Source organism: Mesoplodon bidens, assembly GCF_964165515.1.
Source record: "Mesoplodon bidens genome assembly, chromosome: 11".
NCBI lineage: Eukaryota > Metazoa > Chordata > Mammalia > Artiodactyla > Ziphiidae > Mesoplodon > Mesoplodon bidens.
In genome coordinates this window covers 46,972,854-47,000,567 of record NC_138167.1, presented here as the reverse complement: position 1 = coordinate 47,000,567, position 27,714 = coordinate 46,972,854, and the positions used below count along the sequence as shown (strand labels likewise).

At 53.9% G+C, this 27,714-nt stretch overlaps 1 protein-coding gene across 9 annotated transcripts in view; it reads right to left on the bottom strand.

The window, feature by feature from the left end:
• Positions 1 to 6,300: 6,300 nt before the first annotated feature.
• NCKAP5L (NCK associated protein 5 like) overlaps positions 6,301 to 27,714 on the bottom strand; it is a 48,349-nt gene continuing 26,935 nt past the window's right edge. For 2 of the 9 annotated variants that reach the window (XM_081248022.1, XM_081248020.1), the window contains exons 2-13: positions 19,688 to 19,749; positions 18,436 to 18,593; positions 17,647 to 17,715; positions 17,505 to 17,543; positions 16,681 to 16,800; positions 13,626 to 13,739; positions 9,881 to 12,510; positions 8,759 to 8,921; positions 8,417 to 8,498; positions 7,759 to 8,067; positions 7,541 to 7,683; positions 6,301 to 7,219 (exon numbers count right to left, since the gene is read on the bottom strand). In XM_081248022.1, the coding sequence (XP_081104148.1) occupies positions 7,001 to 7,219; positions 7,541 to 7,683; positions 7,759 to 8,067; positions 8,417 to 8,498; positions 8,759 to 8,921; positions 9,881 to 12,510; positions 13,626 to 13,739; positions 16,681 to 16,800; positions 17,505 to 17,543; positions 17,647 to 17,715; positions 18,436 to 18,558 (4,011 nt within the window). In that variant the 5' untranslated portion in view covers positions 18,559 to 18,593; positions 19,688 to 19,749 and the 3' untranslated portion in view covers positions 6,301 to 7,000. Of the gene's footprint in view, positions 7,220 to 7,540; positions 8,068 to 8,416; positions 8,499 to 8,758; positions 8,922 to 9,880; positions 12,511 to 13,625; positions 13,740 to 16,680; positions 16,801 to 17,504; positions 17,544 to 17,646; positions 17,716 to 18,435; positions 18,594 to 19,687; positions 19,750 to 22,320; positions 22,539 to 27,714 lie in introns of those variants that run through there. The other 7 variants (XM_081248018.1, XM_081248017.1, XM_081248016.1 and 4 more) reach the window with 6 other exon arrangements.

The following is a 27,714-nucleotide window of genomic DNA, read 5'->3' as shown; positions in this document are numbered from 1 at the left end:
GGTCCTGGAAGATCCCACTTGCCGTGGAGCAACTAACCCCATGCGCCGCAACTACTGAGCCCACGCGCCACAACTACTGAAGCCTGCGCGCCTAGAGCCGGTGCTCCGCAACAAGGGAAGCCACTGAAATGAGAAGCATGCACACCGCAACGAACAGTAGCCCTCGCCGCAACTAGAGAAAGCCCACATGCAGCAACGAAGACCCAACGCAGCCAAAAGAAAATAAATAAGTAAATAAAGTTTCTCTATAAGTAGACACCACCACATACACTCACCTACCTGCCTTCTTGTACCTGTGGATGCTGCTTAAGTCCACTTGTGCACTGAAGCCCATCAATTTCCTCTTTTCTCTCCTGCATCATCAAATTTTCTCTGTTTTGTCATCCCCATAAGTATAAGAAAATGCTTTAACTTCTATCTTTAAGAAACCCTCTCTTAGGGCTTCCCTGGTGGTGCAGTGGTTGAGAGTCTGCCTGCCGATGCAGGGGACACGGGTTCGTTCGTGCCCCGGTCCAGGAAGATCCCACATGCCACGGAGCGGCTGGGCCTGTGAGCCATGGCCGCTGAGCCTGCGCGTCTGGAGCCTGTGCTCCGCAACGGGAGAGGCCACAGCGGTGAGAGGCCCGCGTACCCCCCACCAAAAAAAAAAAAGAAACCCTCTTTTAGAGCCTGGGAACAGCAACTCCTCCATAATAATGAGCACACCCAGCCCCCAGATCTTGGTTTCTAGAGATTGTTCCCCACTGAAAGAAACCAGGACTCTTTGGAAAAATGGCTGATTTCAGGGCTGGGTTTGGGAAGATGAATCTTGAACATGTTACACCAGAAAGTATGTACTCAAAAAGAATGATGGAGATTTGTCAAAAGACAAAACAAAACAAAAGCCAGTTTTAAAGGGATCCTACTGGCCAAATCATGGACAATTTGAGCACTGAAGTAAATAATGGTAGTAATGGATTATAAACCATTGAATAAAATAGGACACCATGAGTCCATGCTGATATAAACAAATGCATAAATAGAAAGTTTGATGAAAGTGAAATATTTACATAGTTTCAAAGTACCTTCTCACTATGTTCTGTGCTGTTTCTGCTTTATTTCCTCTGACCTCTAAAGAGATGGAGTATCCCAGGGCTTAGGACTCAGACCTTTCCTCTTCTGACTCTCTTGGTGATCTCATACAGTCCCCTGGTTTTAAATAACATCCATATGCTGATGACTTACCAATTTATATCTCCAGCCCGGGCTTCTTTTCTGAACTCTAGACTTCTATAACCCACTGCTTACTCCACATTTTCCATTGGATATTGTCCAATAGACATCTCAAACTTAACACATCCAGTACTTAACTCCTGAGCTTCCCTCCCTCAAGTCTGCTCTATCCACAGTCTTTTCCGTATCAGCTAATGGCAACTTCTTCCTACCAATTGCTCCAAAAACCTTAGTTATCCTTTTTTAAAAAAATGTATTTATTTGTTTATTCATTTTTGGCTGCTTTGGGTCTTCATTGTTGCGCACAGGCTTTCTATAGTTGCAGCGAGCGGGGGCTACTCTTCATTGCTCTGCAGCATGTGGGATCTTCCCGGACCAGGGCTCGAACCCATGTCCCCCGCATTGGCAGGCTGATTCTTAACCACTGCGCCACCAGGGAAGTCCCCCTCAATGTAGGGGATGTAAAATGTAAAATGATTTGCATTTCTCTAACAATTAGGGATGTTGAGCATCTTTTCATGTGCTTATTGGCCATCTGTATGTCGGAGTTATCCTTGACTCTCCTCTCTTCCCCACATCAATTACATTATCAAATCTTGTTGTTTATAGTGCCTCTGCCGTGGAACAGGCCCCCATCTCTCACTGGAATTGCCCAAGAGGCTTTCTTACTGGTCTGCTTCCATACTTGTCCTCTACGGTTTATTCTTATCACTCTCTAATTGCTCCCCATTTCACTCTGAGCAAAAGCCAAAGTCCCTACACTGGGCTCCAAGACTCCAAGGCATGATCACTAAATCCTGCCAAATTGGCTAAGAATAAAAAGTTTGATACTGGGCTTCCCTGGTGGAGCAGTTGTTCAGAATCTGCCTGCTAATGCAGGGGACACGGGTTCGAGTCCTGGTCTGGGAAGATCCCACATGCCACGGAGCAACTAGGCCCGTGAGCCACAACTACTGAGCCTGCGCATCTGGAGCCTGTGCTCTGCAACAAGAGAGGCCGTGATAGTGAGAGGCCCGCGCACCGCGATGAAGAGTGGTCCCCGCTCGCCGCAACTAGAGAAAGCCCTCACACAGAAATGAAGACCCAACACAGCCAAAAATAAATTAAAAAAAAAAAGTTTGATACTACTCAATGATGTAGAAGATAGTCTCACTTATACATTGTTGACGAAGCGCAATTTGTTAATACCTATAGAAGTTTTTTAGTTAAGCATATTCTATAATGCAGCAATTCCATTTATAGGAATTTATCTTATGGAAATACACAAGAGTGGCCAAAGACACATATGCAACGTTCATTGCAGCATTGTTTGTCATGGGAAAACACGTAAACATTGCACACCCATACAATGGAAGACCGTGTAGGGTAATGGATATTCATGGGCTTTGGAAAGATCTCCAAGATACATTAGTAGCTGCTAAAAGAAGCAGATCAGTAATTATAGAATAATCTCATTGTCTAACAGAAGGTCAACATAAACATACTCTGTGTGTTTGCGTGTGTGTGCATTTAAAAAGCAAGTTGACGGAGCTGTCCCTTAGAGCTATCTGAGAGACTGTCTCCTGGGCTTGAAGTCCTCAAAATGTCCGCCGAATAAAACATAATTTTCAAAGAAAAAAAAAAGTGATTTGAAAGGAATTCCAATCAACTTGGGTTATGTCTGGGGAGTAAGACTGGGAGTTGGAATATGAGAGACTCTTCCTCTTCCTTATATGAATATTCTATTCAATCTCAATTATTTTTTAAACCATGAACATGCACTTTTATAATCTATGTCTTTAACAATTACAAAAGGTTTTTTTTTTTTTTTTTTTTTGCGGTACACGGTTCTCTCACTGCTGTGGCCTCTCCCGTTGCGGAGCACAGGCTCCGGACGTGCAGGCTTAGCAGCCATGGCTCACGGGCCCCACCGCTCCGCGGCATATGGGATCCTCCTGGACCGGGGCATGAACCCGTGTCCCCTGCATCAGCAGGTGGACTCTCAACCACTGCGCCACCAAGGAAGCCCACAAAAGAAGGTTTTTAAAAAAGGTCTTCCTTACCCCAAGATCAAAGAAATGCTCACCTATACTTACTTTAAATTCATATGTCTTAAAAAAAATTACTTATATGCTTGAATTAACTCACCCAGGACTATAGAAGGGGATATATACCTAGAATTTGCCGCAGAGAATGATTGTTTCCTTTAAAAACTTTTGATAAAGGAAACAAAACACTATTTGTAGAAAATCTAGAAGAGGGTGAAGAAGAAAATAAAAACCACTGGCAACCCACAGAAAACCTGTTAACATTTTGGGACATTTCCTGCAAGAGACAGGGTACCCATTAAGGTGGAATCTGGAACCTTTTTATAGTCTTTTGCTGATGACTTGATGCCATTTGTGGGGGACAAGGAAGGGGGGTCTGGAAGTTTGGGCTTCTTTTGTTTGGGAAATCCAGCAGAAAGGGTCATACACAATGGTAAGGCAAACATGCACCCATTGCTCATGGAGAAAAAAGTGAGGTCACCTTAATCCTGCAAGCAGATGTTGCAAACTGAGATACGAAGTGTCCTGCCATAGTGAGGATCAACTGGTCTTTTAGCCAAACCCTTCCCTGAAGTACAAAGAGAAATTGGTTTCCCGGGAGTGTCTTGAACTCACCTGTGTGTCCCCTGCCACAGAATTATTTCAGATGGAATATTCTGTTTGTGTGGAGGGCACACACAGTCATGTGCGCCAGGGGTGGCTTGTCTGGGCCCAGCACCCCTTAGTGGCACACTGGGGGACCTAGGGACGAGAGCTGCCCACCTTGGAAGAATTGGTAGGGAAGGGCTGGCTCCAGGTACCAGGTGTGGCTGATGCTTCTCTGCCCTGGTGACTGGCAGTGAGCTTTTTCTCAGGTGGCCCACGCTGCCCTGGGGCCTAAGAGGCTACTTTGCATTTGCAAACACTGCAGGACAGAGCCCAGCAGCAGACTGAGCAGACCCTGGTGACAGAAACATGCACGGATCCTTGGTCTCAGCTTGTAGGAGGTGGAATCCAGAGTTGAACCCACCATGCCAAGCTCCTTCCCGGAAAGGAAGTAGGATAAATATCCTGTAGGCGAACAATTCTGTTTTAACAAGGAAATGAGGTAATCCATCAGGTTCAAACAGAATAAAGGGCTTAAGAAACCAAGAAATAAAAAGTTAAGAGAAGGAGGTAGACTTCTTTGAGCCCGCCTGGCAAGAGGCAGAGATCAGCAGCTTGGGAATAACATCCTTAAGCCCCTAAAAGCAGAAGGGACAGTGGGATAGCTACCTGGAAGCAGAAGATAGAAGAAAATGCGATCCTGACATTTGAAGAAAATCAAGACGTCTGACTCGACCCTTCTCTAAGTCGTGTTAATTTCCTCAATGATGACATCAACTAAGGGAAACAGGAGGGAGAACGGCCAGGTTGGGAGAGGGGTGGGAAGAGCAGAGAGCTGAGGAGAAAGCTGGTCTGGTCCAATTTCCCAATCGTCCATAGATAAGGAAAACCAAGGCCCAGAGAAGGGATATAACTTTCCCCACAGAACCAGACTCAGTGGCTAAGACAGACTCTTGACGCCCAGTCTAGTGCTCTCCAGCCCTGCCCTTCAGAAGTGATCCAAGGCCAAAAAGGGAGGAGGAGATTAAAGTCCTGGCAGAAGAGAGCAAAGTTACACACCCAAAAAGAATCACTCCCACCAGGCTCCATCACTTCTCAGCCTTGGAAAATCACTGAGTGTTTTTTTTTTTTTTTTTTGGCTGCGCCATGTGCCATGCAGGATCTTAGTTCCCCCACCAGGTATCGAACCCATGCCCCTGCACTGGGAGCACAGAGTCTTAACCACTGGACCACCAGGAAATTCCCCCATTGAATGTTTTTGAGCTTCAATGTCTTCATCTATGAAATGAATCAGGAGGCTGGCAATACAGTAGGTATTTAACGGGGAGTTCTTTCACTGCTCTCTGGACCATTCAGGGCTGGAGAGACACTGCTGAAAGGAGCTAGTATAAAGGGAGGCATTAACAACCTCCCGGCCCCTGACCTTCCTTGGGCTGGGCAGAGCACAGGACAGCATCCAGTGGTATAACCGAGTTGTGAACAGGCCCAGCACTACTCCCTGTCCAAGCACCCCTGACCTCAGCTTGGCAAGCCTGTGATGTCAACAAAGATCATGTATTCAGTACAGGGGCCCCTACCTCCATGATGAACTGTCCAGAGTCCCAGCCACAAGGCCAGGGGTGTTCAGCATGCATGATGCCCAGGTGGCCTCCAGACGGTATGTCATGGGGAGGCAGCGAGTGCAGACAATGGCAGGGGGGGTGCTCTGGACGAGTCACCCCACATCTTGCAACCTGGGCCGGAAGGAGGCCTTCCTAGGCCCAATTTGACTGGCCAATGTGAGATGGGCTGGGGCCCACCTGGGTCACCTTCAGGTCACTGTCCAACTCCACACCCAACAGGAAATCCAAGGACTGGAGGGTGACAACGACCCACCCCATGGCCTTCTCACGTCACACGGAGACCCTTCCACACAGCCTCATTCCTGGCCTCCCCATCCTAAAGTGAGAATTTGAGAGCCAGGGGAACTTCTGGCTGAAATCTGAGGTAGAAACAGGGGCAAGAAGCTCTGAGGAAAGCCCAAAGTCCGTGGAGAGACTAGAAGGCAGCAAGTTGGAGGCCCAGTTGCGCCTCACTTCACGACAATGGGAGGCTGTGGACACTTAACTCTGTCTACCCCTGGGCCCCTGAAGCTCAGAGTCTGCACGTCCCACCTGAGCTGGTATGTCCAGGGTTTGAGCACACGCCCATAGCCGCCCTCCCCATCTTCTTCTCTCTGAGGGGCAGCCCAGCCTTCTGCCCTGCCCAAGCTCTGGGCCAGGAGAATTTCCCCATCCCCAGGCACCATTCCAGGTCTAAACAGACCCCACTTCCCCAACCCTTACCTTCTAGTTACCTTCTAGGGTGACTCCAGCCAGTGGCCCTGGTGGAGGGAGCTGCCTCACAAGGGAGCCTGGAGTCCTGCACCCCGGTGCCCACGCAGTCTCCACCTGCCTGTCCATCCCTGAGTCCTCCCACAGAATGAGCTGAGTCAGGGGCAGGGAGGGGCCTCCACGTTTTATTAGGGATACGGCAGAAGCAGAGGCTGGAAGCAGAGCAGCCGCGTTTTTAACAACAGATAAATTAACCGCAGTGCGGGGATGGGGGGAGGGGGCGCGGGTGGGTGGAGAGTGGGCCAGGTGCTTTAATATAAAAACAAACAAACAAAAAAAACCCCAAAAAAGACAGACAAATGGGCCCCAAAGACATGGGGCAGGAGAGGGCAGCACCATCCAGACAGCGGGGAGGGCCAGGGCAGACAGAGAGAAGGCAACTTGACCCCTCGCCCCTGAACTCCACCAGCACGGGGCTTCCGAGGCAGGGGAGCTGCCAGGGTGGGTGGAGATGGCACGGCTGGTGGGCAGGAAGCCCAGCACCACAAGATGGCTCAGCCTGAAGTGGGAGCTGGGGGCCGGGACACAGCGGCCTTGAACCCCCAGTCCCGCAGAGGAAGAGCCTTACTCTGGGTGAGAGAAGGGACCAAGGGTGGGGTCTCTCCCTGAGCTGAGAGCGGTCATCTCCTCCACAGCAGCGGTGGGCAGTGGGGTGTGCCGGGGACCCCCTTCACCTTCTTGTCCATCTATCTCCTTGGTCCCTTCAGGGAGGGGCCCCACGGGCCCCGAGGGGGCGGGGCGTGAGGCGAGCCGGCCCAGTCCATGGTCTCCGAGGCCAGAGCGGGGCGTGGCCGCTGCAACCGCTCAGCCCTGACTCCCGCAGGAGGACAGCGAGTCATAGAGTGAGTCACTGAGAGACTCTGAGGTCTCCAGCCCCGGGGGACCCCCACTGGCCACTCTCCCTTCCTCGCCCACGTCCGATGTGCTGGGGGTGCGGCTACCCCCAAACGCTGGGCCCTGGGGCGCAGGAGCTGGGCGGCTGGGCTCCAGGCTCCGCTTTCCGTCCACGTCCACGGGCAGGGCCTGGGGAAGGAGGGAAGGCTCGGGAGGAAGCTCCTCTCACCCCTCCCCGCCTGAGAGGCTCTGCCCACCTGACGGGGGCGCTGCAGAGGAAGCGCGCTGCAGAGGAAGCACGCTGGAGGCGCGACTGAGCACAGTCCTACAGTCCCACCAAGGTTCCGGAAGGGAGAGAAGCCCTTTCCCCAAGAGGGGTGTGAGAAGGCGGGGGATGGGGGGTGGGGGGCTGCCCACTCAGTCCTCCTCCCGGACAGGGCTGTACCTCACCCCATGTCATTCCCTCCTGCCCTCCAGTGCTGTTCCCTTTTCCCCTTCGGCCATGCTCACCATGGGGGTCCTGGGCAGCCCCTCCAGTTGTCGGGGCGGGCATAGGAAAGGGTCAGAGGAGCCGCTGGCTGCCCTCGCGTTGGGGAAGGTCCAGTTCTTGGCCAGCTGGACAGGAGCAGGAGGGCCTGGGTCTTCACAAGGATCTATCCGGGGACAAGGGGAAGGTGGGTGGTGGGTGGAGCTCCCAGAGAGGCCCACCCCCCTGCCCAGGCACTCACCGTGGGGACAGGTCTGATGGCCCCGGTGGCCCGGAGCAGCTGTGAGCAGGGCGGGGAAGGCCGGCATGCTGGGGTGCCGCCCGCTCACCAGCAGCTCCTCTATGCCAGGCACCTCACGCTCCAGTGTGTGGGCACGGCGGGGGACTTTGGTGAGGGGTGGGGGCCGAGCTGGGGGCACCCCGGCCGGGGGCTCCAGCCGTGGTGGCTTGGTCTTGGGAAGATTCTTACTGGGGGTCCCACTGTTGCCATGGTCTGGGGGCGGGAAGGTCCCAATGCCACTGTCCAGAGTTCGAGTCAAAGAGCCACAGGCTGGGGAGGGGAGGGGAAGTCAGGGATGTGAAGCTACAGGCGGCTCAGCCCCTCTGCCTTCTTATGGCTTTCTGCCCCTGCCCAGGTTCCACCCTTGGTCAGGGACCCTCCTGGCCCCACCGGCTCAGTCATCCCTGCCTGCCCTGCCCCACCTCCCCTAGTCCTGGGGAAGAGGGCAGGGCAGGTACCCTATAAGGCAGGGAGGGATTTATTCCTGTGCAGCCCCAGTGCCCACTGATGCTTGGCACCAAGTTGCTATAGGGCCTGGCACCTGCTGTGGTGACAGGAAGGAGTAAAGCGAGCAGGGGGTAAGGGGCAGGTCCCAGCCTTGGCCCTTGACCCTGCTGACCTGTGAAATGTGAGGTGGGCACTGGCTCAGCCAGACTGTCCTCTGAGGGCATCTCTTCCCGCCTCCCCGGCTCGCTGCTTGGCTGTACAGGGTACAGGAGACCTCAGAGCCCATTCCTCCTCCACCCTAATCCCCTCCATCAGGACCCTTGGAGTATGGGTCTGAGAGTCCTGGCAACCTGCCAGCCCTCAGGAGGCCCTCTCCCCTCCCCATTCTCCTCGGAGACCAGAAAGGCATCCAGCAGCTTCCAGGCCCCAGGGAAGGGGAGCCCTCCAGGCGGTAAGAGACCTGGCAGGGCCACAGAGCCAGGCCCTCCACCCAGCCCCCGCCCCAGGAACTTACCTTCCCAGGAGGTTTCCCGCAGCCCTGAAGAGGGCCCACCAGGCCATTTCGGGGCCCACAGGCCGGCCAGGGGTTCTTGGGGTCAGAGGACACTGGCTGGAAATCGCCATACTCAGGTTTGGGCTCCCGCCAGCTCTTGGGGGGCAGCTCCTTGCCATCCACCCTGGGGGCGGCAGTGCAGATTGCCATGAGGGAGGCCCGGGCCCACTCATACATTCTGGCCTCCCTCCCTCCAATGGTGCTGGGCCTAGTGAGGCACCCACTTGCCCCCTGACCCTGGGGAAGAGGACATATCACGGTGGCTTCCCACATCAACCTCTCCTGACACCAGGAACAGGCCAAGACCCCAGGGAAAACTCCAGAGGATCAGCAGGGGCAGGGAGTATGGGAGAACTCCCCCAAAGCTACCCAGGGTCAAGCCTAGAGACCTCTCCGATAATGTCTGCCGGTAGAGACCGGACACGGTCACATCCTGGTCCACATGCGACACACCCTGCCTACCCCAGCTGACTTTGAGTGCACTTGCTGTCCAAACCACACCCTACCTGGAGCCCGATTCCTGAGGACATTCTGCCTTACCTGGACCAGAAACAGCAACCCCAAGATGGGGTAGCCCCTTCTCTAAACCACAGTTCCCTTTGCTGAGTCTGTGGCAGGTGCCAAAGGGCAAGATAGGACGGGAGCCCTCCTTTTTCTACAGGATAGAAAACCCCGGAGGGAGAAGACCTGCATCAGCCCAGTTAGGTACTAGCACTCCCTTAACTACTGCATGCTGCACCTCAGACAGGCTGCCTCACCTGACTCAAGACAATCCAAGAAAATGTGGACTGTTAACTCTTCTCAAATGAGAAACTGGGTCTCAGCGAGTTGAATGTCAGCCAGCCAGAGAGGAGGGGAGCTGGGGCACAAACCCCTGGCTCCTTGTTCGAGGCCCCAGTCTCTCCTCTGGGCCAGGCCACTAACCCTCAAGATGCTTTGGTGCCATTTCATTTGACCTCCTACACCCTTTGACCTCTAGGAAGCCCCAGTTCCTGGGAAAGGCAGTCCCAACCCCAGGGATGCCCGTGTAGAGAAAAGGGCCCCCAGCCACCAAGCCCCTGCCAGCTGGTCCCAGGTTCTCACCTGTTAAGCAGCTGCTGCATGAAGGTGTCTGCACCCTGGTACATGCCGGCCAGCTGGCCCTGCACCTGCCCCAGGCCTGCACTGGGCCCTGGCGCTGGTCCCCCGGGCCGTGGCCGGGCCCTGCTGCTCAGGTAGGCCTTCTCCTCCTCCAGTGCCCGGCGCAGGTCTTCCGCCTTGGCCATCAGCTTGGAGATGTTGAGGCTCTCGGCCTCCAGCTTCCGGGCTTCCATCTTGACCTCCTTCCGGAGCGGGGAGCCCCCGCCAGCCCCTTCCTTGCCCTTGGCGGCCTCTGTGCGGCGGTTCAGCGCTGGCAGCTTGCTCTTCTTAAGGCCGAACCAGCTGGCGATGCTGCTAGCGTTGCGGTGCTTGGCCTCGGTGCCGGGGGCCCGCTCCTGGCCCTGGAGCCGCAGCATGTTCTCCTCGATGCCCTTCATCACCTTCTCCTCAATGGCCGAGTGTGGGGCCCGCCCCTCAGGGCCTGGGCCTGGGTCGGCAGGGCCAGATGCTGGGGGTGTGGGCTGGGCCGTAGTGCCGCCGCAGTCTGCCCAGGGTGGGCCCTTCCCCTTGTCAGGCTTGGGGGGCTCCTTGGTGGCTGGTGGGGCCACAGGTCGGGGCACCACCTTGGTGGGCGACTTAGAAGGCAGCTTTGTCGGGCTGCCATGGGGACTCTTATTGGGCTTGCCGAGGCTGGGGGTTGAGGTTGGCACTTTGACAGGGGTGCGGGGTACCTGGGGGCACAGGGCCCCTGCCAGCCGGCTCTTGGCCAGCTCCACTTTGGTGAGGCAGCTCCTTGGTGAGACAGGCTCCAGGTCCACCCGGGCCCCCATGGAGTGGGAAGAGTAGACTCGGGACCCAGGGTCCCCCAGGAGCCCAGATTCCTGTTGCTTCAGGCTGCTTGTGCCTAAGGCCATGGCCCCCCGCAGGGCTCCCTTGGCTTCTGGCTGCTCAGGGGGCCTGGAGGCAGAGGGCGCTGTGTCTCCAGTGCTCTCCCCTGACTTCCCTCCTCCCCGGGCCTTCTCAGGGCCAGGCCTAGCTGGCACCCCATTCTTTTCTGGGCCCTGGGGCCCCTCGGGGCCAGTCTTCAGTTTTCCCAGGGCTGCTAGTCTGTCCCGCAGAGGTGTGTAGCCAGGATCCCCAGGTCGCCGGCCCGGCCCCTGGCCAGGTTTCTTGGACGAGCTGCCGGGGGTCCTGCGGCCAGGGTGGGGAGACTCCGAGCCTGCCTTGTCCAAACTCTTCTCCTGGGCACTCTCATAGGGGCAGGATTCTGGGTGGCAAGGGCTGGAGGGGACTCCAGGGCTTCTGAGGACCTCAGGGGCCCGTGGCACCTCCAGAGTTAGTTGTGGGTAGGTGGGCACCTGCAGTGGGGATGGAGGTGGCTCTGGGGAAGGCCCCCTAAAGGTGCTCCGGGAAAGGTCCAGAATGTTCTCGTAGCAAGGAGACACCACTGGTCCCGGGGAAAGCGTAGTGGACAAAGCTGCCTGGGGAGGTCTGAGCTGTGCAGAATCTGGGGTTGTGGGGCAGGGTGACGGGCTGGTGGGCAGACCCTGCACCCCCTCTGGGGACAGCTCTCCTCCGCCCAGACCCCTGCGGGCCGGCAGCGGGGAAGGGCTGCCATCTGAGCCACTGTTCCGACAGGGGATTCGGGAGTTCCGGGGGAGCTGGGGGCTGAGCTGGGGGGCCCCTGGGCTGGGTACCTTCTCTGAGGCTGGAGGCAGCTTTAGAAACTTGGGACCTCTGGCTGGAGAGGGCAGAAGGGGTCCTTGGGCTTCCCCGGGAGAAGGGGAGCCAATTTGGAGCTTGCTTTTCACCTGAGATGAGGAGTGGGGGTGGCCAGACCGTGAGCCCAGGGGGGCGTCCCCTGCACCCATGAACACACTGAGGAAGGGGAGGGGCCCCTGGCCCTCTGAGGTAGCACCAAAGCCCGGCCTGTGGGCCTCCGGGGTACCCCCTCCCCAAGCTGATTTGGGGAGGCCTTTGGACTTGGACAGCTGCGGGGGCCCCTGGTCTGGGGAGGATGGCTGCCTGGGACCTGGCTGGTCCCCGCCGAGTGGGCAAGCAGCCCCGGCCAAGAAGGCCTGTAGGTAAGACTCCGTGTCCTCAAGGAGCTGGCCCAGGTTCAACTGTTTGCGGGCCAGGGCCCCAAGCAGGGTGTCAGGGCTGGGTGCCTCGTTGGGGTCACCTGCCTCATCAGAAGAGGAGGAGGAGCTGCTGCCTGGGACGCAGGGTGGCCCGGAACCGGTGCCCTGGGCCTGTGGGGAGCCCCTACTAGGGCCCCAGGGCCGCCCAGCACTCTCTTCCTCCCCTGGGCCCCCTAAGAGGCGCTCCCAGTGCAGCAGGCCTCCCAGGCTACCAGGACCTAGTAGCAGGTAGGGGGCCCAGGGAGGGGGTTCAGGCTGAGGTGGGCCACATAGCTCGCCATTGATGGGCTCTGGTGAGCCGGAACCCTCGCCTGGAGGCGGCCAGGGGGTGGCAGGTGAGCACAGAAGCAAGGGGTCAGTCTCTTCCAGGGCTCTCAGCACCTCCAGGATCTGGGCTTTCTTTCGAAGGAACGGGGATAGGGCCTCCAGCGCTGGGGGTGGGGCGGCCGGGGGTCCTGGGCCTCCTGGCCGCAGCTGCTGCTCCCAACACACCTTGGGGGAGAAATGGCGTGAGGAGGAGACCGTGTGCAGGCTGGGCACCCGAGCTGGCATCACTGGGTATGCCAGGAGCAGAGCTGGCCTGGTCTGTGTCCCCAAAAAGGGACTGATAGCTTCTGGGATACGCTGGAAAGCTTCCTCAAGAGTCTCTGAGTCCGGGTTACCCCAACTGTCCTTCCTGGCACACCTGGGGTTGGGTGGGCACCCATCTCCCTTTCTGGTTATCTCAGCACCACTCGCTACCAGTATTTGCGGGTCAGCAGGGCTGACCACCTACAACCCTCGTATCTATGTTTGCCCCAGGGGAGGGAGGCCTGTCCATTTCTCAGGCTCCAGAAAGAACACAGACTCAAGAAAGGGATGTGATGTGGCCAAGTCCTAAGTCAGTTGCTGCAGGCAAGCCCGGGCCTCCTCAGGTCAGGCAGCTGTCCTGCTGAGCCGATCCCCGTGGAGCAGCAGACTGGGAATGACTCCATTGCAAACCCTTTCCTGCTTCTCCCAGGCCCCTTCTTAGGCCCCGTCTAATCTGGTACAGTGGTTAACTACATGGGCTCTGGAGCCAGATTGCAGGGGTTCAAGACCCAGGTCCACTGCTTAACTAGTTATATGACTTTCAGCAAGTTATTTAATCTCTAAGCTTCATTGTATCACCTGTAAAATAGGATGGTGATTATGATTAATCTCACAAAACAAGATGAATGAAACCAGATATGCAAAAGAATGAACGAATAATAGTTCTGGACTGGGATAAATAAATATGTGTATGATTATAAATTTATGCCAAAAATTACCAAAAAAAAAAAAAGATAAATGAGATCCAGGTGTCCAGCACAGTGCCTGGCTCAGACTTAAGAGCTCAGTAAGTATTAACTGTGAGTCTGACTGCTGTACTATAACGCCTTTGCTCGTGAGACCAGTGGCTGGGGGTGGGGATCTGTTTTTCTTGGTACGAGGCTGACAGCTGAGGGCTCACACACAGCCTGGACAAGAATCTCTGTGCCCGGAAGCAGCAGCCCTTCCCCTGGGACTCATTAGGAAACAGCCGTGGAGCACCGGCTGACGAGCCCGGAGCCAGCGGAGCCACAGACCACAGTGCCCAGCGCTCCTACCTCTCTCTGCCCAGCACAGCGCCCCAGAGGCAGCGAGGTGGCCGGTCCCTCAGCGGAGCTCAGGGAGGGGGAGGCTGGTGGCTCTGAAGGCAGCTGGAGTGGGGCGAGTGGGATCTGCAGGGGAGAGGCGAGGTTAGCACAGGTGCTGTCCGTCCCAGGTCCCTACTCCCACAGGAGGCTATGGCTTCCCATCCAGGGGCAGGGAAACATTCTTCCAAGTCTGCTCCTTGGGTGACGTCTCCCGGCCCAAGGTGTGGCTCTCACCACTTGGTCAGAGGAGCCTCGGGAGACCACAGCACAGGTAGATTGAAGAAGTGCAAGCCCAGGTGGCCGGGAGGTGGGACAGGGTAGGGAGATCTGGAGAAAGAGGAGTGCTCCTGGGCCAGCAGGCAGTGGCAGGCCTAACCCAGGTGTCCAGCGAGCCTCCAGGACCCTCTGCTTTTCTGAGGGGCCTCCTCCCTGATTACAGAGAGGGTGAGCCTCGAGGCCCCTTCTTGTTCTGACTACCCGTGACCCAGCATCCACAGGGTTGGCTGAGACTAACGGAAGAGGCATTTGTTACCGGGTCCTGGAAAAGAGATGGTGGGAGTTATCACTTCTGTCTCCCCTGAATGGCCTCATGTGAAGTCTCTGCTCTGAGGATTACAAAAGTAGTATTGTTTCGGCTGCACCACACAGCATGTGGGATCTTAGTTCCCCAACCAGGGATCAAACCTACGCCCCCTGCAGTGGAAGGGCGGAGTCCTAACCACTGGACCGCCAGGAAATTCCCACAAAAGTAGTACTTAATCATGGATCACTTCTCTCTCATTCCCCTTCTGCTAGGCATCTCGACTAGATACAAGTCAGCTTTTACTGTCCCCGTCTCATTCTCCACGGCTGTTAAATCCTGTCTCTGTGGTGTCTCTGCCTCCCCTCCAGCCTGGCCAGCTGCAGCCGCTCCCGAGGCCCACGATCCTCACACCTCTGGCCTGGACACTGCTCAGTATTTCAGTCTCTCTGACCTGGCTGGGTGGCTTTTCAATCTCCTGTGCACAAGGCAGCCTAAAGCATCTTTTTCCTTCTTTGTCTAAAGCGTCTCTGTGCTCATAGCCTCCTCTGCCTGCCCACTGCCTCCAGAGACAAGTCTGAACCCCTCTGCCGGCATTCCGGCTGGGCCTGCTGGTTCTTCCCTGACGCCATCCCCGGCTCTCTGTCACTCACTCTTTACACATCCTTTGCTCAAGTCCAGCTAAACAACTCTCGGCTCCCTAGGATTCCCTGCTCTGTTGCTTCCACAGGGAACCCCTTCTCCCAGACCCCTAACTGCAGTCTTTTAAAATCTCCCATCCATCAGGGCCCAGGTCTGACGTCACCTCCTTCAAGGAATCCTCCCCACCCCATCTCTGATGGCCTCTCTGCCCCTTGGGTTCTTGGTCAGCAGTGTCACACTCTGTAGCCCTGCCTTAGTGTCCAGCAGCCCCAGCTCTCAGCGGTTACGTTCGCTCTGCACAGGCCACAGCTCCGTCCAATTCCATGCCTGTTGGCAAAGGCACTGCTCACAGTAAGAGCTTAATTAGCATTTGCTCAATGGAGCTTCCATCCTAGCAAAGCACAACTTGGAAATAACATTAATAATGACAAATAGCCACCAGTCATTGACTATCTACTACGGGCCAAGCACTAGATATTATCTCATTTAATCCTCACAACAACCTGAAATACAGGTATTTTTATCCCCATTTATAAGGGAAAAAACCTGTGGTTTGTGTGGTTAAATAATTTACCCAAGGTCGCACAGCTAAGAATTAGATAAGTTAGGGACCCAACCCAAGTTTATCTGAGGCCAAGGTTCGTGCTCTTTCCATTATGTCATGTTACTTCTGGAGAAGATAAATCTATGGTCCCAAACCCCAAAGTTCATTTAAAAATTCCCAATTCAAATCCCAGAATTCATATAAGTAAAAAACAAACGATTTCAGGATGATCTACACCTCTGTTATCATCAGTCACTGAGAAGGGTGTGGACAACAGGGTAAGCTTGGCTGGTATGGGTCAGGCCTCTGGGGATTCCTGGGTCAACCCTACAGCAGGGACGGACCCAGGGCAGGGGGAGCTGCAGAGTCACTGCCGCTGATTCACCCAGGTCTGCACCGGCCTGGTGAGACAGGGGCTGCAGAAAGGCCATGGTGGTGAGACGCTTCCTCTGCCAGGGGTCAGGTTTCCCAGAGAGCTGAGGGCATCCTGCTCAGGATCTGGGGGCCAAGAGCTGCCTGGTTTGCATCACAGACACACAAATTCAGACATACACACAAGGTGTTTCTCTTCTTGTCAAGGTCGGGGTGGGTTGGCGGTGTGCTGGTTGACCTCAGAACCCACCGTTCACCTCGGGTACCTGGAGCTGCTCCTGATCCACCCAGGTCTCACCCCATCCTTGGGGCTTCCTGACACAGTGGACCCCAAGTGACATCTTAACTGAGCCCAGGACTCATTCCCAGTAGCCTCCTGCTTCTCCTGGGTAAGGCAGGTTTCAGGGCTAGAAGCAGGGACAGCGTCTGCAGCCATGCTTGGGTCAGTGGGTGAGCCCATGCAGCTAGGCATGCACAGAGTCATCCAGGTGAAGTGACCTTCCTGACCTCTCTGTGACACCAAGCACTGGGTGCCTTACACACGGCCCCACCCCTGCCCCTGGCCAAGAAGGCAACGCAGTGGCCAAAGGGGCCCCTTGGGAGCTCGAAGTAATTGCATTTTTCAGCCTCCACCCATCTGAAGGCGGAAGTAGCAAGGATCTCCTCTGTCAACAAGAAGGGATACCATCCGGCTGGGCGGGGAGCACCTGGGAGGTGGGGGAGAGCCAAGCTTAAGGGAACTCAGGAAGTTTCCCCCTCATCTAAGGCTTAGATCTATCAGGCTAGGTTGGCCTGCCCTGGATGGCCACAGCCCCCAGGATGGAGGGCAATGGCTGACAGCCTACTTCTGTAGGTGTCTGGGAGGAGAGAGGGTGATGATATTGACAGGGCTGGGGGGAGGCAGGAAGCCGAGATGTGAGGAAGGAAGGAGAATCTCTTGTGCCCACCTGAGGGAGGGAGCCTGCTGTGAGCTGAAGTTGCTGCTGAAACAGGGCGCTCAGCATCTGGTTCTGCCGTTCCAGCTCAAATACCCTCTTCTTCAGCTTGATGCATTCCTCCCGCAGGTCCTGCCACCCCCAGGAGGTGGAGGAAGACAAAGAGAGGATGGTGGGGAGAGGGAGAGTGGTATAAGCACAGTCGCCTTCATCAGAGCAGCGGGCACTCCTGCTGGGCGCGCCCTTCTCTTGCAACCTCCTTCTAGAGGGAGCTGACCCTGCCTATGTTTGTGGGTATCACATCTTCTAGGGAGGGTAAATGTTCTAACGTTTACCACCCCTTGTCAGAGGTAATTCCATTCCCTTTGGCAACTTTCACAGTCCTGGAGCCAAGCGCCCGCCTCTTAGGAAGCACATGTCAAAGAAGGGCCCAGGTAAGGCAGAGGAAGACCTGGGGGTCAGAGTGGCCCACATGTCAAGACATTACCCACACTACTTGAGTAAATATTTAGATGTCACCTTATGCTTACACATCAACATTGCTATCAGGGCCATCGCAACCTGGAGAAACTAGCTGGGTCCAGGATAACAGAAGGATTCAAGCCCAAATCAAAGTCACCATAGCTCAGAGACTTGGCCTTACCTAGCCAGGTAGAACAGTATGGACTGTCCAAGACAGAGAAAAGGGACTTCACTGGAGGGCCAAGACACCACTTCCACCCTCCTCTATTCCCTATCTAAGCAGGTACAGGAGTCCACAGGAAGGACCTCCCCTGCTGTACCCAGGGCATCTGGGCTCAGGGCAGAGGGTGAGAACGTCTCTTGTGGCCTTTTACCTTTTGGTTCAGCAGCGCCTGCACCACATGGTTGGCAACCTGGGGACAGAAAGGCAGAGCTGAGGAAGAGCTGTCAGCCAACCCAGCCTCTGCCTGGAATCGACAAGCTATCCACCCCGTGGGGAGCATCAGTTCCACAGACCTCGTCCAGGCAGCGCTCGTAGGTCTCCCGCTGGTTTTCATTGGCCTGGGCGAGTGCCGAGTTCTCTGCCTGCAGGAAGGAGGAGGAGGGCAAATAGGAGGCTAAGGGATCATTCTTCCCCCGGGCAAGTCCCTCTTGGGGAAGGGGAGGCAAGGAGCCTACTAGCTCTACCCCTGCCCCAGCTCTTGGCTCTGGTCTGATTCTGCCAGGGGGAGGCCTGCAGACCCAGGGCATGAAGAAGGCAGAGCTGAGATGGCTGGTTTTTTGTTACCCCAACTTCAGTCAGTGAGGCTGCAGGGGCTGGGGAGACACAGCAACCAGGAGGACCGAAGGTGGGAGGTGCCAAAAGTAACCCTTACTTCCCTGGGGAGAGGTCAGAGGAGCCTGGAGAGAGGAGGGCAGGGTCTTAGGAATGTAGTAAAAGGCCTAGTTTAAGGATCCACGTCTTTGTCCCTCAACTCCCGAGACCCTTCTTTCTGTGGCCTCTGCGGCCGCCCCTTTCCGAGAGCAGGGGCATGAAAGCAGGGGAGAAGAGGAGTAAAGAAGGGAGACATTCTGGGGGTTAGGATGGCCCCCCCCTTGCGCACGCCTCTTGTCCTGAGCTGGCATGCAGGCTGCAGAGCGAAGAGCAAGGAAAGGGGTTCTCAGAGGGGCTCAGCTAAGGAAACGTTCAGCTCTGTCCAGCCTGGCAAAGCGGGCTGAGAGGAAGGTCCCCCGCACCCCAGAACCCACCCACGCTCCCCAGGGCTCTGGCCAGCACTGCTGCCCCCCCGCCGCCCCGTGCCCCACCTCCAGCTCCCGCAGCCGGTGCAGGAGCTCCTGGCAGGTGCCCGGCTCCATGCTGCCCTCACCACCCTCTCCTGGCTTCGGGATTCCAGGGCTCGCGGCCGGCTGGTCCATGGCCTCCGACATCAGGCCCTGGGGACAAGTGAGAGAAGCCCCGCAGGCTACTCCAGGGCACGGGGAGGTGAGCGGAGGGGGAGGAGGACAGAGATGAAAGTTGTCAGTATTCTCGGAGTTTGGATCAGTGTGACCCCCGTGCCACGGACACTGTAACAACTCAGGGTCAGGCTAAGACTCCTGCTCACGGGACAGATACATAGACACACTTTTCCCACCTCAAGAACAGAGACCATTGTTTTATAAAACCCATAATTGCTCTCGCCCTCTCACAGGTCACACAGACACTGACCAGGAGCCAAGAAACCTGTGAATTCTCCACTCTCCACTGACGCTGGCCTCAGACTGGCGCCCGGTATCCTCTCGGGCAGAGTGGGAGGTGGTCTGCAGGCCTCCAAGACTCCCTGCTTGCAGCGAGGCCCCGGGGGACCAGCCTCTGTGCACGCTGGGCCCTCTGCAGGGGTCTCTTGACACCTACGCCCCTACCGCTTGGCCAGCTCCTTCCTATTCATTCTCCAGGGCCCCCACTCCAAGGCCGGGTCAGGTACTGGTCCTGCACGGCTCTGTGACTGTCCCCCAAGACTGTCAACTCTGCTAGGGCAGGGACACTGTCTTCACGTCACTGTCCACACTCACACTTCTTGGTGTGATACGTGGCGTATAGGAGACAGACTGACAGCCGTACAGACTAGTGTGTCATTGCCTGAGCACACAGAGCCAGGGTTCTGACCTGTATCGCATTATATGATCCCCGCCCCCCGCCCCCAAACTGTTGCCATAGTGACTGGCTTTACCTGACTAGACTTCACCTTCCATTTGAGTTTCAATTTCTCAGCTAGAGGAAAGTACTCATTTCCTTCCTCTGCACAAATATTGTAGAAATTTCCAGTAGATGGGAAACCCTTCCTAACATAAAAGGTGGGAGGCCCCCAGTCTACCACCAACGACTTGCCTCCCTGACCCACTGCAGCCCCCACAGAAGGGGCTTAGCACTTTTGGACCAAGGAAGAGAGGAGCTCTCGGCAGCTATCAGGCATCTGAATGCTCCTCCCTCCCGTGGGGCACAGGGGCTGCCTCTCCCACCCCAGCCCTCCTCCTCCAGTCCCCACCACCCGCGCGCACCGGCTCCACAGCCTCTCACCTGTCTCTGCCTTCTCACCCAGGCTGGCACACTCATGCAAGCAGCCAGAATGGTCACCTTGCCTGTGGAGACACAGAGGGAGACAATGTCAGCCAGGCATTTATTGGGTTCCTGCTGCCTGGCATCCTGGGCCATAGGGATAAACAAGCCAGAGAAAGCCCTGCCTTTATGAGGCTCCCATTCTACTGGGGGAGGCAGGTAATACCAGATAAACCAATGAACAGACGTCAGGTTCCAAGAAGGCTCTGGAGGTGACAGCAAGGCAGAGACCTGAATGAAGGCTGGATGAGATCCTGGAATGGGAAAAGCATTCCAGGCAGAGGAAAGCGCCAGTGCCAACATCCCCAGCTCCCAGCCAGAGGGGATGAACAGCCACACAGCCCTTTCAAAATTCTTCTTTAATCTTCATAACCACAAAGGGAATTAAGTGCTATTATCAACACCTATGTGTGAGATGAGGAAACTGAGGCACAGGAAGCTACACCACATACCCAGAGTGCATCCTGTGTGCTGGCGCTTTCTCATGCATCATCAATCACATCTGATTCTCCTACTGACCTTGTAAAAGGAGGGCGAGGCGGGGGTGCCAGCCTGGTCTGAAGCAGGCTCCAGAGGCAAAGGATGCTGCCCACACCATAGGGCAGGTTCACAAAGCACAGTGGACGGGCCTGGGTCCCCCCTTCCTATGCAGCCTCTCTGTACACACACGTTGTACTGTGTGCTCTGTGTAGTTAGTCCCAGTGCTCACGGAGCTTTGCAGTTAGAGAGATCTGGGTTAGAGTCTGACTCTGCAAAATCTGTTCCTCACCTGTATAATGGGGATAAGAATACTTAGTCCAAAGGGTTGTTGGAGCATGAAGTGAGATAATGTATGTAGAGTGTCTTGCATGGACTCAGTAAATGGAGGCTTTTCATGTTTTGGAGCCCACTGCTACTTCAGCGGTTCAGTCCCAGGCCCGTCACCCAGGGGGTCTGAGCAGGAGGGTCTCCTGAAGATGTGAGGTGCTGCCCCTCTGCCCTGCCCTCAGGGGCCTCCTCCTCTTCAACCCCGTCCCTGCCAGCCCTCCAGCTGCAGGGCCAGCCCAGTCCTCATTCTTCTCTGCCTGATACCCTAGAAAGAGAAAGGGTATCAGCAGAAAGGGAGAATGCTCCTTTCTGGGTGGGATGCGGGAGGGAGAGAGAACAAGCATGTGTGCACAATAATGGGAAGGGGGCTTCTGAAAACCAGAATAAAAGGAAAAACTGTGTAATGCTTATTTTTAACACTCTGCCACAATCTAAAGTCCTTTGTTATTTTAACATCATAAAAATGTATCAACTATAACTTCATTTTTCTTGCAACATTATCATGCTTGATATATTTAGAAATGGACAAGCCTCGAAAGAAACGAAAAAAATTCAGGAAAAATCCTCCTTCCCACATACACAAATAGGGGTTAAAACCAAAAAAAGGCCTCGGGTTACCTCCACCATTGGACCAGTTCCAGGCCACCCCACATCACCCACCTCTGGGCCACCATCCTCTTGCCAGGCGGAGGCTCCCACTGCTCTCGGAGAGGCCTGTCCCCACAGATCACCAGCGTCCCCTCAGCCCCCTCACCACTTAGTTCCCCAGTGGATACCTCCAGGAATAGAGGGGCTGGGGTGGGGAGTGTGAAAAAAAAACGGGATGAAGGAGGGGAGTAAGATGAACAGGGCAGTGTCTGGAGGCCAGAAAAGGGAAAGATAAAACAGTAGAAACCTCGAGTCTTTGTTTTCTTCACACAACAAAAACCAAACTAAGGGTGAAGGTGGTTTAGGAGGGTATCTTCTCCTAAAAAAAATAAAATAAAATAAAAATAAAAAGCATCCAGCTTAGGCATGAGGCCCAGACTGCGAGGGCTGGCTGTGCAGTAGGTATATGTGGCACTGCGTGTTGAGGAGGGCAGGGACCCAACACACCCCACAAAGCCAGCTACTGCCACCCTCCTGATCTGAGCCCCTGGGGATCCCAGGGCAGGGAGGCCTGAGTCCCACTGTGACCTAGGGGAGACCCTCCAAGGGACAAGCCCCCTAAGTGCAACAACTCGGTCATGGGGGTTGGTCTCCGTATCCTGAGCAGGGCCTGGGAGAGGCTCTGGAAGGCAGGCTGTGACTCAGCCCCACCTTGGGGAGAAGTTTTCTGCCCTCTGCCAAAGTGGTCCGGCCAACTCAGGGCGACGGGTTTTCTCTGTGTCTGCAGGGCAGACAAGCAGAGGGCAGGCAGGAAGCTGTCAGCCTGGGTTGCTGAGTCACTCGGAAGAGGCCTGCATTTAAACTTGGCGCTGGGGAGACACGCATGCTGTGAGCAGGGTGAGTTTGAGCTCAAGATTTCTATGGTGAAAAGAAAACTTCCTGCGTCTTTACCCTCCTCTAGAGAAACATTAAGATCGAGAGAGATAATACCACCTCTAGCTCCCAATCTGAGGCCAATTAGGAAATTGGCCCTTCAGAGTCTGGGTTTTCGACCCAAATCTCATGAGAAAAAACAAACAAACAAACAAACAAAACTCAGGTCGGTTCCCCAGTGGCTGTCCCTGCAGGGTCAGTGGAACCCCCCCCGCCCCGGGGCCGAGCACCCTCGTCCTCCCTCGGGCCCCACAACTGCTACTCACAGCTTCTGTGCTCAGCCCACCTGGAGCCCAGGAAAAGCCCTGGCCTGGGTTTTTCAGGATGGCCCTGGTTTCAGGCATTCCTCTGGTGGTCCCACACCATATCCCAGATGGTGGATGTGGGTCTGGAACACATGATGCTGGCCAGGATGGGTAGGGATGGAGCTGCAGTGGGTGGGAGCTTGAGCTTGAATGGGAGGCTTCTCCCGCCAGAACTGCCAACGGGCAACCCCGCCCCGCAAAAGCCTGATTCAGAGGGAGGTGACCTCAGTGCCGAGGGGAGGGAGGGGGAGGAAGGGAGGAAGAGCAGAGCCTCTCTGGCCCTCCTTCAGAGACAGGGAAGGGGGAACAGCTGCTCAGGGGGTTTCTGGGTAACCCGGGGATGAGGTGGGTGCAGCCCCATCCCTGAGTGAATCTGGGTGACCACTAACTCTTCAGCCTGGTCACTCATGTGAGGCCCCCCAGCCCGTCGTGGCGTCTCGGTCAGCCAGATCAAAGGAGTAGAACCTGCAGCTCCCACCCCTCCCCAGCCAGGGCACCGGCAAGACCCCTCCCTAAACTCAGAGTCCAGGCCTGGGAGGAAGGGGCCAGAGAGATGGCAGCAAGCCTGTCCTCCAGGCTCCCTTACCCTGGCCCTTAGCCAAGGCCTTTGGGCCCTGATGAGCCCCTCGCTCACCAGCTGTTCCCCCGGGAGTCCTCTAGGGAAAAAAGGGGCCAGGAGGTGGGGGAGGGGTGGGCAGCTGTGGGAAGGCAGAGATGGAGCTCACTTTAATAACAGAATCATCCGTAACACAACCATTTCCCCCCTGCTCCCCCCCATCCCCCAGCTGCTTTCTGAAATCCCAGTCACACCCAAAAGTCTACTTGTAAACAGCAAGTTCTTCACCCACAGCAAACACTCCTTTCCAGACGAGATCAGCCCTTGCGCTGCCCTGGGGTGTGGGGAGGAAAATGAGGACTGAGGCCCCAGGGCATTCCTAGACTGGAAGTGGCCACCTTAATCTGGCCTAAAGCATCTTTTAGCCCTAAGTACTCCAACTGGTCTCCTCCCCCCTCAGGGAAAGAGGCAGACAAGAATTTCCTTTCCTCCTCCTGACAACTGGCCCCAAGACACAATAGCCCTTCTGAGAGGCAAGTGTCCATGGGGAAGGGGCCCACTGCACCCCTCCTCCAACTTCCTCTTCACAGGCACTCCAAGAACCTCCAGACCATGGTATAGGTTCTTTCAAACTGACAGTAGGCCAGTCCCCTGCCTTTCCAGGCAGGGCAGGAGGAAGGGCACTAGTGTTATGAGCTCGAAAGGCTTATAGATTTCAATACCCTTCATCTCTCCTCCCCCAGATCCTCAACGTTCCCTGTTCACAGCATAACCCAACAATAAAAGCAACTGCTGGGGGTGGGGAGAGGGAAGGGGCTTGGACAGACACAATGGGTTTATTTATAGGGGCACACACCAGGGGTTCTGCAGCCAAGAAGCCCAGGCCCCACTCCCAAAAGCCCAGCAGGCCCATCCTAGCCCGGCCAAGGGTACTGGAAAAAGCCTCAGACCAGAAGGCAGAAGGCTTATAGTCCCAACAATGCAATTGATTTGCTGTGTGACTTTAGGCAAATCACTCAGTTTCTCAAGGATAAGTTCCTTCATGCCAAGTGGAGGTTGTTCTAGAACAGTGGTTCTCAAAGTGTGGTCCAGGGACCCCGAGGCCCTTTCAAGGAATCAAAAGGGCCAAAACTACAGGGTCAAAACTATTTTCACAATATCACTAAGACATTACTTACCTTTTTAACTCTCATTCTCTCATGAGTATATAGTGGCATTTTCCAGAGACTATGTGATATGTGATAACACGACAGATTGAATACAGAAGCCAATATGAGAACCCAGCTGCCTTCTATTAAGTCAGACATGACAGATTTGCAAAAATGAAGAAAAATGCCATTCTTTTCACTATTTTTTGTTTTGGAAAATATATGATTGTTTTTCATAAAATATGTTAACATGGGTTTATTGTTACTTTTAAATGAATTAAATAAATGTTTAAAACTCTCAGTTCTAATTTGTATGACAGTAAATGTCAACTGGTACAATCTATATGAATCAAAGCTCTTTGGGGTCTTCAATTTTTATATTGTAGAGGGGTCCTTAGACTCAGCAGTTTGAAAAGAATCACTTTTCTTAGAACAGTGTGGTCCAGTAGACCTTTCTGTGATGATGAAAATGTTTATTCCATGCTGTTCAATATGGCAGCCACCAGCCACACATGGCTACTGAGCATCTGAAATGTGGCTAGTCCAACTGAGGAACTGAATTTTAAATTTAAATAGCCATATGCAGCTGGTGGCGACTATACTGGACAGCGAAGTTAGAAGATCCCTGGGATTCCTTGACTTGAGCATTCGAGGTCAATGCTTCTTTCCAGTCTAGAGTAGGGAAGGGAAGGACAGTACTTAACACTCCTGTCCCCAGGCTTTTGCTCACACTATCTCTCACTCTCTCTTCACCAAAGGAAGGCCATCTCAGCCACATGGGCAGTCCTGCTGGCACTCTTACCAAGGCTTAGAGTTGCTCTCTCATTCTCTGCAACGACTCACACCCTCTCCAATCGCCTCAAACTTCTGGTCTACCACCTCCCCTCGCTTCCCCAGCGGATTGAAGCCAGCAGAGGGGAAACCCCTCAAACCTCCCACCACCACAGTCCCAGCCCCATTGGAATCCTTCGTACTTCCTTCTCTCCTCCTGTTACAGAAGAGGGGCTGCCCTTTTCCCAGGCAAGACCAGTCGTTCCTACCCCAGACCCTCCCCATTTATGTCTTCAGGGTCTACTTCCTGAAGGGATCTTTCCCATCTACCTTTATAACTTCTCAGGTACCTTTCATCTTAAAAATAATTTCCCCCTGACATTTCTCCAGATACTGCCCTCTTTTGCCTTTCACAGCCAAACTTCTCAAAAAAAGCCATCCTCACTTCTCACTCCTTCCTCAACCTGGTCCAACTTCAGCAGTAGCTGCCACAATGCTAAATCCTACAATATTTTTCAGTCCCCATTGCCTTCTCAAGCACAAATGCCTCTGGTGGCACTTCCTGCTGGACTATGTTTTTTAAAGCTTTGAGACATAGTTCAACTCCCACACAACTCACCCTTTAAAGTGTACAATTCAGTGGTTTGTAGTATATTCACTGATATATACAATCATGGCCATTGTCAATTTTAGAACATTTTCATTACTCCTTAGTTACCAGACCCTCATACCCAAACCAAGGCAACCACTAATCTATTTTCTGTCTCTATAGATTTCCCCATTCTGGACATTTCATATGAATGGAATCATACAATAGGTGGTCTTCTGTGACTGGCTTCTTTCACTCTGCATAATGTTTCCAAGGTTCATCTCCGTTGAAGCATGCATCAGTACTACATTCCTTTTTATGGCCGCATAATATTCTATTGTATGGCTATGCCACAATTTGTTTATCCATTCAGCTACTGATGGACATTTGAACTGTTTCCACTTTTTGGCTATTATGCATAATGCTGCTCTAAGCAGTGTACACACCAGTGTACAAATTGTCTGGATGGATGTTTTCATTTCCTCTTGGGTATACACCTAGCAGTGGGATTGCTGGGTTGTATGGCGACTTTAGGTTTAACTTTTTGAGGAATTGCCAAACTGTTTCCCAAAGTGGATGCACCATTTTAGAGTTCCATCAACAATATGTGAGGGCTGCAATTTCTCCACATCCTCACCACTTGTTATTGTCTGATTTTCTGATTCTAAGTCACCTTAGTAAATGTGAAGTGAATTTTTTTTTTTTTGGCTGTGTTGGGTCTTTGTTGTTGTGCACGGGCTTTCTCTAGTTGCGGTGAGTGGGGGCTACTCTTTGTTGCAGCGTGCAGGCTTCTCACTGCGGTGGCTTCTCTTGTTGCGGAGCACGGAAACTAGAGTGCAGGCTCAGCAGTTGTGGCCCACGGGCTCAGTTGCTCCGCGGCATGTGGGATCTTCCTGGACCAGGGCTCGAACCCTTGTCCCCTGCATTGGCAGGCAGATTCTTAACCACTGAGCCACCAGGGAAGTCCTGAAGTGATTTTTTGTGGTTTTGATTTATATTCCTCCGATTGATGATGTTGAACATCTTTTCATTGGCTTATTGGCAATTTGTATATCTTCCCTGGAGACAAGTCTATTCAGATCCCTTTGCCCATTGTTTAGTTGGGTTATGTGTCTTTTTACTGTCGAGTTGTAAGAATTCTTTATATATTCTGAACACAGGTCCCTTACCAGATATATGATTTGCAAATGTTTTCTCCTATTCTGTGTTTGTCTTTTCTGTCTTGATAGTGACCACTTCCTCCTGGACAACGTTTCCCTTGTCTACCACTCTCTGCAGCTATCTTCCACTTCTTCTTCTGTGTTATTTATTTGTGAGTGTATGTGTGTATACCTTAAAAACAAACAAACAGACATAGCAGCATGTTCTCACTGTTCTACATCATTCATTACCAAAACAATTATAAAAAAAAACCCACACGTGGTCCAGTGGGTAAGACTCCACGCTCCCAATGCCGGGGGCCCGGGTTCAATCCCTGGTCAGGGAACTAGATCCCGCATGCATGCTGCAACTAAGAGTCCACATGCCACAACCAAGAAGTCCACATGCCGCAACTAAAAATCCCTCATGCCGCAACTAAGACCTGGTGCAGCCAAAATAAATAAATAAACAAATAAATATTAAAAAAAAAAAAAAACCCACAGACTTTATCTGGATCTTAACCAGTTTTTCCACTGATGTCCTTTCCACTGGTATTCTATCCCAAGATCCGATCCAGGATCCCACATTGTACTTAGTCACCATGACTCCTTAGTCTCCTGTGATCCGTGACAGTTCTTTGGTCTTTGTTTTGGCCACTCCAAGCAGCTTGCAGGATCTTAGTTCCCTGACCAGGGATCGAACCCAAGCCCTCTGTGGTTAAAGCGCGGAGTCCTAACCACTGGACCACCAGGGAATTCCCAGTCTTCGTCTTTTATGACCTTGACACTTTGGAAGGTAACTGGTCAGTACTTTGGAGAATATTTCCTAATATGAGTTTGTTTGATGTTTTCTCCAATAAGAATGAGGTTATGGATTTTGGGAAAGAATATCACAGAGGTGATGGTCCCTTCTCAGTGCATTCTATCAGGGGGTGTGTATACATGATGCTGAGATGTCTTATTACTGGTGATGTTAACCCTGATCACTTGGTTAGGTGGCATCTACTAGTGGGTTTCTGTACTGTAAAATGAAAACATACTTTTTCTTTTGTAATAATAAATATTTGGGGGGAGGGCAATACTTTGTGACCATGCAAAATCCTGTTTCTGCTTAAATTTTCACCCACTCATTTTAGGATTCATCAGTGGATC